We start from the raw sequence: 12,971 nt of genomic DNA, 5'->3' as shown, positions 1-12,971 counted from the left end.
GGGCCTATTAAAAGATTCATCCTGCCTTTGTCATTATCTGTGTGTTCTTTTCTCTTCAGTGCTGGAAGTCCATCAGTTTGCCCAAGAAGCTGTGGTAGCTGATGCTTGGCTAACGGCCCAAGAGCCCATATTGAAGAGCCGAGAGCTAGGCAATAGTGTGGATGAGGTGGAACAACTGATCCGTCGGCATGAGGCTTTCCGTAGAACGGCAGCAGCCTGGGAAGAGCGGTTCAGCTCCTTGCGACGCCTCACCACGGTGTGTAACTGGCAGAAGGGTCCTGTAATATAACATTGTCCCCTCTTCCCTCCGTTAAACAACTTGTTCATTATGTCTGTTGTTCGGGCAACAGCAAAGAGCAGCTGCGGTCAATCAATTGATCCTAAAAGCTCAAAGAAACAGCAGTAGATACTTTTACCACCAAGGACAGTGAGCAATTTTTAAATAGTCCAGTTACTAAGATTGATTTGGGATGGGCAGTGTTGTGATCATGGTTGTTGGAAGGGCTAGGGGCCTGAAATTTGATGGGGGGGGATGTTTGTGTGGAAGGCTGAAGGTTTGCCTGGGGTGCCTAATATCCTTGCAGCAGCCCTGGTTGATATGTCTGGTTTGTATATTTGACTTGTAATCTACATACTGTTGCAGATGATATAGCAAGGTTAAACTTAACCTTGGTTCAGTCCACTGCTAAAGAAAATGAACAGTTAACTAATGGTGAGACCAAATTTCTTCTAACACAAGAACCCACCAGAAAGCCTATATATATATATTTTTTTAATATTGTCTTTATTAGCAATTGCAAAGGGAACACACCACCAGGATCAGAACAAGCAGAACAAACAGATCGGGCAATGAAGCCAACACTAGAAATTCAGGACAGCAAATGAGTCATAAAACAGGAACCCAATGGCTGGATGCCCAACACAAACCCCCCCCCGAATCAAACACTCACAAACCCCAAGCACTCGGCCTCAAACCACAACAAGCAGATTGCAAACACTCCACAATCATACCCCCAAACAACCAAACACCCAAATACACATACACTCACACGTGCGACCACCCGGTTAGGAAACAAAAGAAAGAAAGCAAGCACCAGCCCCACCAAAAGGAAGACTCAAGGAAGTGGGCCCAAGTCCTCTGGCTCCGAGCTGGAACAGACAGTTAACGCCCACTGCCATAAATCGTGATAACCGCGGAGGGCCAGAGTCCCAACTCTAGAAACACGGAGAAGCTCATACCGCCCCACCTCAGCAAAACGAGTAAGCCATTGCGGGAAATAGGCCACCGAGTCAGCCACCCAATGCTGCAACAGGAGCTTTTTAACCACCAAGACAGCCATGTAAAGGACCCTGCGCTGAGGAAGCGTAAGCCCTCCCGCAATCAAATCACGTTGATCACCCAACAGCAGGAAACCATAAGACCAGGGCACAGCTTGCTGAAGAATGCGTTCCAAAAAGGGAAGAACTCTCAGCCATAAGGCCGTAGAAGGACATTCCAAAAAATGGTGCGTAAGGGTACCCAGATAATGATTACATTTAGTACAAATTGCTCCCTCCCAGAGGCCCATGGGAGCCCCCTAAGCCCTAGAAATATAAGCCCGATGTAGAATTTTAAATTGCATTTCCTGAAAATCCGTGGAACCCCCCCCAAGGCATGCACAGCGGCAAAAAGATCCAAAACCGCCCTACGATCCAGGGTAGTGTCAAGCTCTGATTGCCACCGGGAAGCCAAGCAATCAATAGATCCCATGTCCGCTGCATTCTTCAGAATCCGATACCAAGTAGCTAATTTATTAAAAGCAGGAGATACCTGAAAAAACTGAACATCCAAGGGACCACAGAGCCAAACAGCCCCCCATTTACGACCCAAGGGATAAATAATAATGCCGCACTTGAAGGTAAGCCCAAAAGTGGGTCTTGGGCAGTTGCCAGTGAGCTTGTAGCTGAGCAAATGTCGGAAATTGACCCTCCCCCACTGTGAGGAAGTCCTGAAGAGTTCTACCCCCTCTCTGCTCCCACTGCCGAAACCAGGAATGGCCCACTTCTGGGGGAAAGTCAACATTTCCATACAATTGTAACAAAAGGGAAGCTGCCGGAGTTTTACCCTGCCTACTCCTCCACCACCGCCACGCACGCCGCAGGGGAAGAAGATACGCAAACTTAGCCCCACCCCCTGGTATAACAGACATCGGAGCGTGAAGAAGAGACAAAACCGAGTGAGGGGCACACCACGATTCTACCCAACCCTGGGGAGAGAATTTATAACAACCCGACCAGCCTTCATGGATAAAACGAAACAGGGCCGCGACATTGTAATACCGAAGATCAGGAAGGTTCAACCCACCCCTATATTTATCCAAAGCCAAAGTGGCATACCGAATCCGGGCTCGCTTATGACGCCAGATGAAGGAGGAAATGATCGATCTAAATAGACGCACATCTTTATCAGTAACCCAAAGAGGTACTGCCTGCAAGGGATAGAGAATCTTAGGAAGAAGTACCATCTTAGTCAAAGCCACACAACCCCAAACACCCAACGGAAGATCTCTCCATTTATCACACAAACGCTGTATCGCCTCCAGATGATGGGTCACATTAGATTGGTACAGAAGTTTGGGGTCCGGACTTAGATATACAACAAGATAACGCATCGGCCCCTTCACCGGCGGAATCTCTAGGCTCGCATGCCATGTCTCCACCTTAGTTGACCGTAATGGGAGCAGGTCAGATTTTTCACAATTAACACGCAAACCAGAAAGATCTCCAAAGGACCGAACCAAAGCGAGGGCTCGCGCCAGATCCCGGCGGGGCTGATCAAGATAAAGGAGAATGTCATCAGCAAAGAGATTAATGCGACTTTCCTTGTCCCCTAGCCGAATGCCCTGAAAAGTCGGATCGCCACGAAGCCTAGCAGCCAATGGCTCGATAGCTAACACGAAAAGTAGCGGGGACAACGGGCATCCCTGGCGCATCCCCCTCCCCAAAGCAAACGGTGCAGTAAACTACCATTGACTAAAAGTCTGGCCTGCGGCCATATATATAAGCTACTAATCCATCGATGAATAGAACCCTCAATGCCAAACTGACGCAAAACCCAGAAAATATATTGCCAGGAGATACTATCAAATGCTTTCTCCATGTCCAAGCCTACAATGGCTGAGTCTCCCTCCTGTCCACGCTTGGAATGAAGGGCCATCAAAGCTCGGACGAGATTCATCGACGCATATCGGCCTGGCACAAATCCTGCCTGGTCCTCATGTATCAACAACGGCAAAAAGGCATTCAATCTATGGGCCAAAAGTGCGGCAAAAAGTTTAGCATCCTGATTAAGAAGGGAAATAGGTCGATAAGATCCCACCAGGGCCGGATCCTTGCCAGGCTTAGGCAAAAGCACAATGTGGGCCATATTAGGGGTCCCCAAACCCCGCTCTTCGGAGAGCACATTGAACGCCACCGCCAATGCAGGGGAGATCTGATCCGACAATATCTTGTAATACTCAGAGCCATACCCATCAGGGCCAGGTGCTTTAGTTAACTTGAGTTTCTTAATACCAAGCTGCACCTCCTCAGGAATAATAGGCACTTTCAACTGCTCCACCTGAGCAACCGTCAACCGAGGAAGCTGGATCCCCCGGAAGAAAGCATCCCTATCAGATTCCAAGAATGGGCAGTTAGCATATAAGGATTCATAAAATTGGACAAATTGTTGATGAATCTGCGGCGCCTGGGTGAAACACTTACCAGCCAGGTCCCGAATAGACAAGATAACCTGCCGCTAGCGAGGGGGACGGACCAGAGCAGCCAACAGACGTCCTGTCTTACCCCTCCAAGAATATAATTTATACCGTTGAAAATAAATATCCCGGGAAGCCCTCTGCGTCAAAATGGCATCAATCTGGCGACGTACAGTCCGCAGACGAAGTCTATCCGCCTCAAAAAGGAAAATACTATGACGCACCCTCAATTGTCGAAGCTCTCCTGATAAAGCCAATAATTCAGCATCCAACTTTTTCCGCTTGCGAGAAAGATAGGCAATAATAAACCCCCGCAAAACCACCTTAGAGGCCTCCCAAAATGTCACCGGGTGTATGTCATCAGTATGATTGTGAGAACTGTACTCCAACCACTGCTCCCGAATAAATTTATGAAAATCTAGATCTCTATAAAGGGAACACGGAAATTTCCAGTGCTTTTCACCCGGTTCCGGCGTAAACTGGAGGTCCATGACAACTGGGGAATGATCCGAGAAAGGAGCTTCCTCAATATAAATCCCAGACACTCTGTGGAACAGAGAGGGGGAGATCAACAGGTAGTCTAACCGAGAATAAACATTATGGGGATGGGAGTAAAAAGTATAAGTGCGTTCAGATGGATGCAAAATCCTCCAAGTATCCAACAGCTGCAACTGGCTAAGCAAAAAAATTTACCCCCTTGGCTCCATGGTCCCTCGTCCCCTCCTTTGCCGAACTACAGTCCGAAGCAGGATCTACAGTAATATTAAAATCTCCTCCCACCACTGGTTGGTAATTAGGATACATGGCTATCTTGGCAAGCAGAGCTTAAAAAAATTTGTGGTTATACACATTATCCCAGGACAAGCAGGCAGCATATTCTTGACTGATGGGTGACGGCACCGACAATTTTAGAGTGATTGCACTCTAAGAACTTGGAAAGTTCTAGCAGGCCGCACCGCGCACGCGCGAGTGCCTTCCCGCCCGACGGAGGCGCGCGGTCCCCAGTTTCTTAGTTTCCGCGGAGCTAAGAAGACGCACGTTTCAACGGCTGTTGAAAACTTTTGTTCCTTATCGCCTTCCCGCTCGCGTAAACTTGTTCGGAAATATTATTTCCTTCTTTTTGCTTTCTTTTCTTTGTTTAAAAAAAAAAATAATAATAATTTTGTTTTCTTTTTCGTTTTTTCGGTTTCGCCCCGGCGGGGCCTGTTGCCACTATCGAGGCCTCGGCCTTCGATTTGGCAGAAGCCGTTTTTACCTACATGCCCCCTCAACCCGGGTTTAAGAAGTGCCAGCGGTGCGCTCGACCAATTTCACTCACAGACCCGCACAACTGGTGTCTGCAGTGTCTTGGTCCTGACCACCGAGCGTCCACCTGCACCCACTGTGCGACTTTAAAAAAGAGAACTCTAAAAAACCGCCAGATCCAACAGCGGTTGTTATTTGGCGCCGAGATGTCTGATTCCGCAGCACCGGCACCAACATCGGCCACATCTCAGTCGGCACCTACTTCATCGACACCGCGCGATACCGCGCCGGCGTCGCATCCCGCAGGTAAGCCGGCTAAGAAGCCTTCCCCGTTGGAGCGTCCTCCGGTCTCAGTAGCAGCGAGTCCAGTCCTGCCGACCTCGAGGCGCCCACGGAAGCGCTCCGCCCCTATTGAGGTGAGCCCCTCGACATCGGGTTCCTCATCCTCGGGGCGTAGAGCGGCACCGCAGGTACCGCAGAAGAAAAAGGCGGTACCGGTGCCTTCGCTGGACGAGCGGATTGCTGCTGTCCTGCAAGTGCAACTTAAGGAGCAGTTACAACAACTCCTTCCCGCACTTTTGACACCGAGCCTTCCAGTCCCGGTCCGGTCTGAGCCACCGGTACCGACAGTGGAGCGCCCTTTTTTATCGGCATCCACTTTGTCGGTACCGGTCCACACTGCTTCATCGACTTCGATGCCAATCTTAGCACCGGAACCGAGAGCACAACACCAGGCGGTCCAGACTTCGGTGCCGACGCAGCATGTAACATCTCCCGGTACCGTGTCTATGAGGTCGGGTAAGTCGGTGCGCAAATCCTGACACCTGGAACCCTCCACTCCGGAGTCTCGAGACCGTAGCTCTCATATTAGGGACTCTGATTTGTGGGGTGACTCCGAAGAGCCTTTTCTGTCTGAGGGTGAGTGTTCCTCTGATGAAGAGGATCAACTTGTTGCAGATCCCTCTTCTAAACAGGATTCCACATCCTTTACCTCTTTCTTAAAAGAGATGTGTGAATCTCTTTCTATTCCCTTGGAGGCTGAGTCTAAGAAATCCAAGGCATTCCTTGATGCTCTGGACTTTGACCAGCCTCCAAGGGAATTTCTCAAACTTCCTCTCCATGACATCTTACGGGAGACCTTTTATAAAAATCTGGAGACTCCCCTGACTGTACCAGGAGCTCATCGTAAATAGTTGTTCGATGCCCATCTTTACAAATTGGTATGGATGAACAAGAGATCCAAATTTATAATAATGTGGGCCCAGGGCTAGGTGCATAAGCTTATCAAAATCTGAATTGTTCCTTTTGTATTTCCCTAGACCCCAGTGAATCAGTATGTCAATAGCCCATTTGCACCATTCATTTATGTTAAAAGGCATAGGGCCCACTTTCTCCACTATTCTTTCAATGTCACTGTCCTTCATATGTCCCTGCAGCACTACAGTTACTGGAGCTGTGTCACTTATAGGGGTACTATTGGTATTGCTCTGGCCTGGCAATGAATTTTCCTCACTTTCGTTTGTCTGTTCTTCTTCCTGTTCTACATCTGTAGCTAGTTTACCCTTTCTCTGACCTGCTACAAAAATGGTTTTCTGTTTCTCTATAAACTGACTACATGGATTATATGGTGATGGTGGCACAGGTGCAGACGGCAGAATAGCCTGTCCCTGTGAGGCACATTTTGACTTTAAATACTTTAATTCTGCCTTGGCCTCTTCTAATTGTTCATTTACAGTTAAAAAGGAATTTGTGGCCTGAACAATTTGGGTTCTTAGCATGGATATATTAATTTGTGCCTCATCTAAGTCTTTGGACAGCTGATGGCACTGAGTGTTCAAGTCAGTATTATCTTGTCTTAGGCTAATAAGTCCTCTACAGAGGCCTTGAATGAAAAGGCATTTTCTTTTATCTGTTTTCTTTCTAAACTCCTGAGAAAGAGAAACCATTTGTTTCTGAATATCGTGCCATGTGTTTTCTGGAAAATTACCCTCATATGGACCTCCTTTCTTGTCAAAATATTTGTGTACAATATCTGTGAGTTCTTGAAAATCAAAAGGGTTCATATTTGAGACTGTAAAAGTCTGCCTTGGTTCGTGGGCCTTGCTCATATATTTCATGAGAGAGAATGGGTTTCTAAATGCCCCTGTCTGTGTGTAGCCTTTGAGATTGAAATGCTCCCACTTATGAAGGAGGGAGACTTTAGTTAATAGGTAGAAAAGCGAGGTAAAGCGTGTTAGGCAAGAGTCATTGGCATAAAATAATACACTTATGCCTACACTTGCCCCCACTGGTTACTACCTGAAATTTACAGGCAGAAGTTTAGCAGGAAAAAATATAAGAAGTCTGTTAGAAGAGCAGAGGTGTCAGCTGCCAGTTCCAGTCCAGTGTGCACTGGGCCTTTCACCAGGGCAGAGACTGACAAGAAATAGAATTAAAAGCACAAGGTAAAAAAAAGTTAAAGTTATTAGTACAGATGTGGCGTGTCTTAATTGAGTGACTGTTTTCACTTTGAACCCTGCTTTTCTTCAGAGCAGCTCAAATATTCTTACATGCAACACCCTAGCAAGCATATAATAGCAAATCATACAATGCAAACTGGCACAGGTAAACTACAAAGACTTTTGATAGTAAAATCTCACCAAATATAAAACCCAAAATATTACTGAAACTTTTCACAATTGTGTCATCCAGTCTAAAACAATTTAAGGGTTCCAAAAGGACTTTTGATGTCTATCAATCAAAAATAGAAATAAAATCTCACTAAGTATAAAACCCCACAATATTACTGGAACTTTTCAACAGTGTGTCATCCAGTCTAATGTATAATCAATCTAAGGGTTTTCCAAGGACTTTTGATTTCTATATCACTCTGTCTATACATAATCCTATTGCACAGTGCATAAAAGGAGGAAAAAAAAACAAAAAACTTGAATTCTACTTACCCAAATGAAATCATCAGGAAGGACCGAGACAAAGCCCCCAAAATGTCAGTTTCATAAAATGTAAGGATGGTCGCACCCCCACAATGTTAGGTTGGAGGGGTTATGTTTGACACGGCCTTACAATCCGTGGTCCCGAGTTCAATACCTTCACAGAAGTTTCATTAGGGATAGAATCAAATAAGAAGCACAGCCAGGGGTGATTATATAAAGAATATATTATAGAAATAGTCTTACAGAAAAGTAATATTTATAAGCATTACAATTAAGCAGAGAGCATTACACTTAAGCAGAGAGCATTACACTTAAGCAGAGAGCAAAGCAGTCTCACTGCCTTACAGAGTCCAGAAGGAAGCATGAAGTTGCAGGGAAAGGCAGAGAGAAAGAGAAAAGGGGGATGGTCTAAGCTTTGTGTTCCATAGATAAAGGGAAGGATAGACAGAGAGAGGGAGAGCCAGAGTGCCGAGCCAAGAGATAGCTAGATAGAAAGAGAGAGAGAGGGCCAAGACCCCTCTCCTGATAGCTTGATAGAAGAAGAGAGAGATTGATAGCTCCATAGAAAAAGAGAGATAACTTGATAGAGCAGAGAGCAGGCTTTTATACCTTGGAATCTTATTCTGACTAGAGAAAATATTGTATCTCCCAGTATCTTTCTGTTTAGAACTTGCAAACTGTTTGAAACAATGGTCAATTTAATTGACAAAGGAGAGTGTGACATCTGCAAGCATGGTGATGGGATTAAGTCTCTGGCTTGATCTGTGAACCATTGTCCTAAGCACCCTCTTAATCAGACATTAACACCTTTTAGCTAGTCATGATTCAATCAGGGAAACTTAAAACAGTTTCCCTGCACTAAGGGTCTATCTGCCTTCCCATGCCAGAGCCAGATTGATATAATCTCCCATAGGCCTCTTGGCTGACAGTTTTGACAAACCTCAGCTCCCGCATGAGTCTCTTTTGGTAGAATCCACTCTTAAGAAATCAGCGGGAGCTAGTGTGTATGCCTCAGTCCCTCCTGGCAGAGAAGGAAAAGCCATGGACAAATTTGGCAAACGTTTATATCAAAATGCCATGTTAGCCAATAGGTCAGGGAATTATGCTTTTCATTTTTCCTTTTATTTAAAGCACCTCATACAAAACATGGCTGTGTTTGAAAAGTATCTCCCTGACCGCAAAAAATCTGCTTTTCATGCCTGTTCTTCCTCTCTTCTCCAGTTACGAAAATTCCTAGTTAGGTCAATTTATGACACTTTTGAATTGACATCTAGAGCCACGGCTATGTCTGTTGCCATGCGTCGGTTGGCATGGCTCAGAGTCTCGGAGCTCAATGTAAATCATCAAGACCGCCTAGCAAATGCTCCCTGTTTAGGTGATGAGCTCTTTGGAGAGTCCATGGATTCCACTACACAAAAACTGTCTGCCCATGAGACTCGGTGGGATACTCTCCTGAAGACTAAGAAAAAGACTCCACCTGTTCAGCCTTTTCGCCAACAATCCGCCTACCAGCGCCGCTATGCTGCTCGTCCCTTGCCACCGGCTACTCAACAGCCTAGACGTCAGCGACAACAACAGCGACAACCTGCTAGGCCAGCCCAGCAGCAACAGGTGAAGCCTCCTCCACCACAAAAGTCTACCCAACCCTTTTGACGTGGTTCTCTAAAGCATAGCCAGTATTCCACCATCTACCCATCTCCCTCGACCCATAGGAGGACGTCTTTCTTGTTACATCAGCCGTTGGGAGAACATCACATCGGATCAGTGGGTCCTCAACATCATCCGCCACGGCTACTCTCTCAACTTTCAGACACTTCCTGCACAAAGTCTGCCAAGAGAGTCTGCTTTGAACACCTCTCAGTCTTCTCTCCTTCTTCAGGAAGTTCAATCCCTCCTCCTTCTGAACGCCATAGAGGAAGTTCCTCTAGATCAGAAGGGGCAGGGGTTCTACTCCCGTTATTTTCTGGTTCCCAAAAAAACAGGGGATCTCAGACCCATACTAGATCTTCGCAATCTCAACAAATGCTTGGTCAAGGAGAAATTCAAGATGCTTTCTCTGGCAACTCTTTATCCTCTTCTCCATCAAGGCGACTGGCTATGCTCCCTCGATCTCAAAGAGGCATACACTCATGTACCCGTCAATCTGGCCTCCAGACAGTACTTCCGCTTCATGATCAATCATTGTCATTACCAATACAAGGTGCTGCCCTTCGGTCTTGCCTCCTCTCCGAGAGTGTTCACCAAATGTCTGATTGTGGTGGCTGCCTTTCTACGTTCCCACCACCTTCAGGTGTTTCCTTACCTGGACGATTGGTTGATAAAGACCAATTCATCTCAGACAGTACTCCTGGCCACCAACCAAACCATCCTGTTTCTACAACTTCTGGGGTTCGAGATCAATCTACCCAAGTCTCATCTCATCCCCACTCAGAGACTTCAATTCATTGGAGCGGTGCTGGACACAGTCCTCATGAGAGCGTTCCTGCCGTCCAACCGTCTTCAAACTCTTCAGTCTCTATGTCAGCAGGTGCTTCCACAACGTTCCATCTCTGCCAAGCAAATGATGATACTCTTGGGTCACATGGCCTCCACAGTTCATGTCACACCCTTCGCACGTCTTCACCTGCGCATTCCTCAGTGGACCCTAGCTACCCAGTGGTCCCAAGCAACGGATCCTTGCTCACGACACATATCTGTGACATCATCTCTTCGTCAGTCTCTACAATGGTGGTTGATATCCTCGAATCTCTCCAGAGGTCTTCTGTTCCATCTACCTCCTCATCAACTTATCATCACCACCGACGCCTCCCCTTATGCCTGGGGAGCTCATTTGAACGAGTTCCAAACTCAAGGACTTTGGACAGCCCAGGAAATGAAGCATCACATCAATTTCCTGGAACTCAGAGCGATGTTTTATGCCCTCAAGGCCTTCCAACATCTTCTCTTTCCTCAAGTCCTCCTGCTGTGCACAGACAATCAAGTTGCGATGTACTACATCAACAAGCAGGGTGGTACAGGCTCTCGCCTCTTGTGCCAGGAAGCCCAGAAAATTTGGACTTGGGCCATAGATCACCAACTATTCCTGAAAGCTATCTACATTCAGGGAGAACAGAATTCCTTAGTGGACAAGCTCAGCAGAATTCTCCAACCTCACGAGTGGACACTCGATCCTTTAACTCTACAGTCCATCTTCGCTCAGTGGGGCATCCCTCAGATAGACCTCTTTGCAGCTCCCCACAATCACCAGCTGCCCCTATTCTGCTCCAGACTCTACTCTCCTCACCGTCTGGCAGCGGATGCATTTCTCCTCGATTGGTCCAATCTGTTCCTGTACGCTTTCCCTCCTCTGCCTCTCTTGTTAAGAACCTTGTTCAAGCTCAAGAGGGAACGAGCCACCATGATTCTGATTGCTCCACGGTGGCCCAGGCAACATTGGTTCTCCCTTCTACTTCAACTCAGTTCCAGGGAGCCTTTTCTTCTTCCACTGTTTCCTTCTCTGCTTACACAACATCAGGAGACCCTTCTGCATCCCAACCTTCAGTCTCTGCACCTGACAGCTTGGTTTCTCTCGGGCTGACCTCTCATGATGCTTTTTTGTCTCAGCCCGTTCGTTCCATTCTGGATGCCTCCAGGAAACCGGCCACTCTGCAATGTTACCATCAGAAGTGGACACGGTTTTCTTCCTGGTGTCTTCTTCGTTATCATGATCCCACTTCCCTTGCAGTGGAGACCTTGTTGGATTATCTTCTTTCTTTGTCTGACTCTGGCCTCAAGTCTACTTCATCAGAGTCCACCTCAGCGCTATTGCTGCTTTTCATGAGCCAGTTCATGGAAAACTTCTCTCGGCTCATCCCTTGGTGTCCAGATTCATGCGGGGTCTTTTCAATGTGAAACCGCCTCTCAAAGCCCCTCCTGTAATCTGGGATCTTAATGTGGTTCTTTCCGCCTTAATGAAACCTCCATTTGAACCTTTGGCTACCACTCCTTTCAAGTTTCTCACTTGGAAGGTACTTTTCCTTATTGCTCTTATCTCTGCCAGGAGGGTCAGTGAGCTACATGCACTAGTTGCTGATCCACCTTTTACAGTCTTTCATCATGACAAGGTGGTTCTGCGTACACATCCAAAGTTTCTCCCTAAGGTTGTCTCTGAATTTCATCTCAACCAATCTATTGTTCTGCCTGTCTTCTTTCCAAAACCTCACTCTCATTCTGGAGAACAGGCTCTGCATACTTTGGACTGTAAGCAGGCTTTGGCTTACTATTTAGACCGTACTAAGCCCCACAGATCATTCCCTCAACTCTTTCTGTCCTTTGATCCGAATAAATTGGGACGTCCTGTTTCTAAACGTACGCTGTCAAATTGGCTTGCAGCGTGCATTTCATTCTGTTATGCTCAGGCCGGACTGACACTGGAAGGTTCTGTCACGGCCCATAGAGTTCGAGCTATGGCAGCATCTGTAGCTTTCCTCCGTTCAACTCCTATTGAGAAAATCTGCAAGGCTGCTACTTTTTCCAGACAAGATGGACACTTCGGCCAATCTGTTTTGCAAAATTTGTTTTCCTAATGGCCAACCTTCCCTCCATCCCTCTTTTTGTTAGCTTGGAGGTCACCCATCAGTCAAGAATATGCTGCCTGCTTGTCCTGGGATAAAGCACAGTTACTTACCGTAACAGGTGTTATCCAGGGACAGCAGGCAGATATTCTTGCGTCCCACCCACCTCCCCGGGTTGGCTTTTTAGCTAGCTTATCCTAACTGGGGACCGTGCGCCTCCGTCGGGCGGGAAGGCACTCGCGCGTGCGCGGTGCGGCCTGCTAGAACTTTCCAAGTTCTTAGAGTGCAATCACTCTAAAATTGTCCGTACCGGGGCTCCGTCGGTGCCGTCACCCATCAGTCAAGAATATCTGCCTGCTGTCCCTGGATAACACCTGTTACGGTAAGTAACTGTGCTTTAAGAGCATACAGATTACAGAATAACCATTGGTGTCCCCATAACTCCCCCAACACTATAACATAGCGTCTCTCTGGGTCCTGGAGGACTTTGTGAAGGTGGAAGGGCA

At 47.0% G+C, this 12,971-nt stretch overlaps 1 protein-coding gene across 3 annotated transcripts in view; it reads left to right on the top strand.

Moving 5' to 3' along the window:
* The window catches only part of SPTBN4 (spectrin beta, non-erythrocytic 4), a 420,524-nt gene that overhangs the window by 366,403 nt on the left and 41,150 nt on the right, over positions 1–12,971 (top strand). For all 3 annotated transcript variants that reach the window (XM_033954096.1, XM_033954095.1, XM_033954094.1), the window contains one exon: positions 60–256. In XM_033954096.1, coding sequence (XP_033809987.1) covers positions 60–256 — 197 coding nt within the window. The remainder of the gene's footprint in view (positions 1–59; positions 257–12,971) is intronic.

The sequence above is a fragment of the Geotrypetes seraphini genome, chromosome 8, assembly GCF_902459505.1.
Source record: "Geotrypetes seraphini chromosome 8, aGeoSer1.1, whole genome shotgun sequence".
Classification (NCBI taxonomy): domain Eukaryota; kingdom Metazoa; phylum Chordata; class Amphibia; order Gymnophiona; family Dermophiidae; genus Geotrypetes; species Geotrypetes seraphini.
This window is presented reverse-complemented; position numbering and strand designations above follow the sequence as displayed.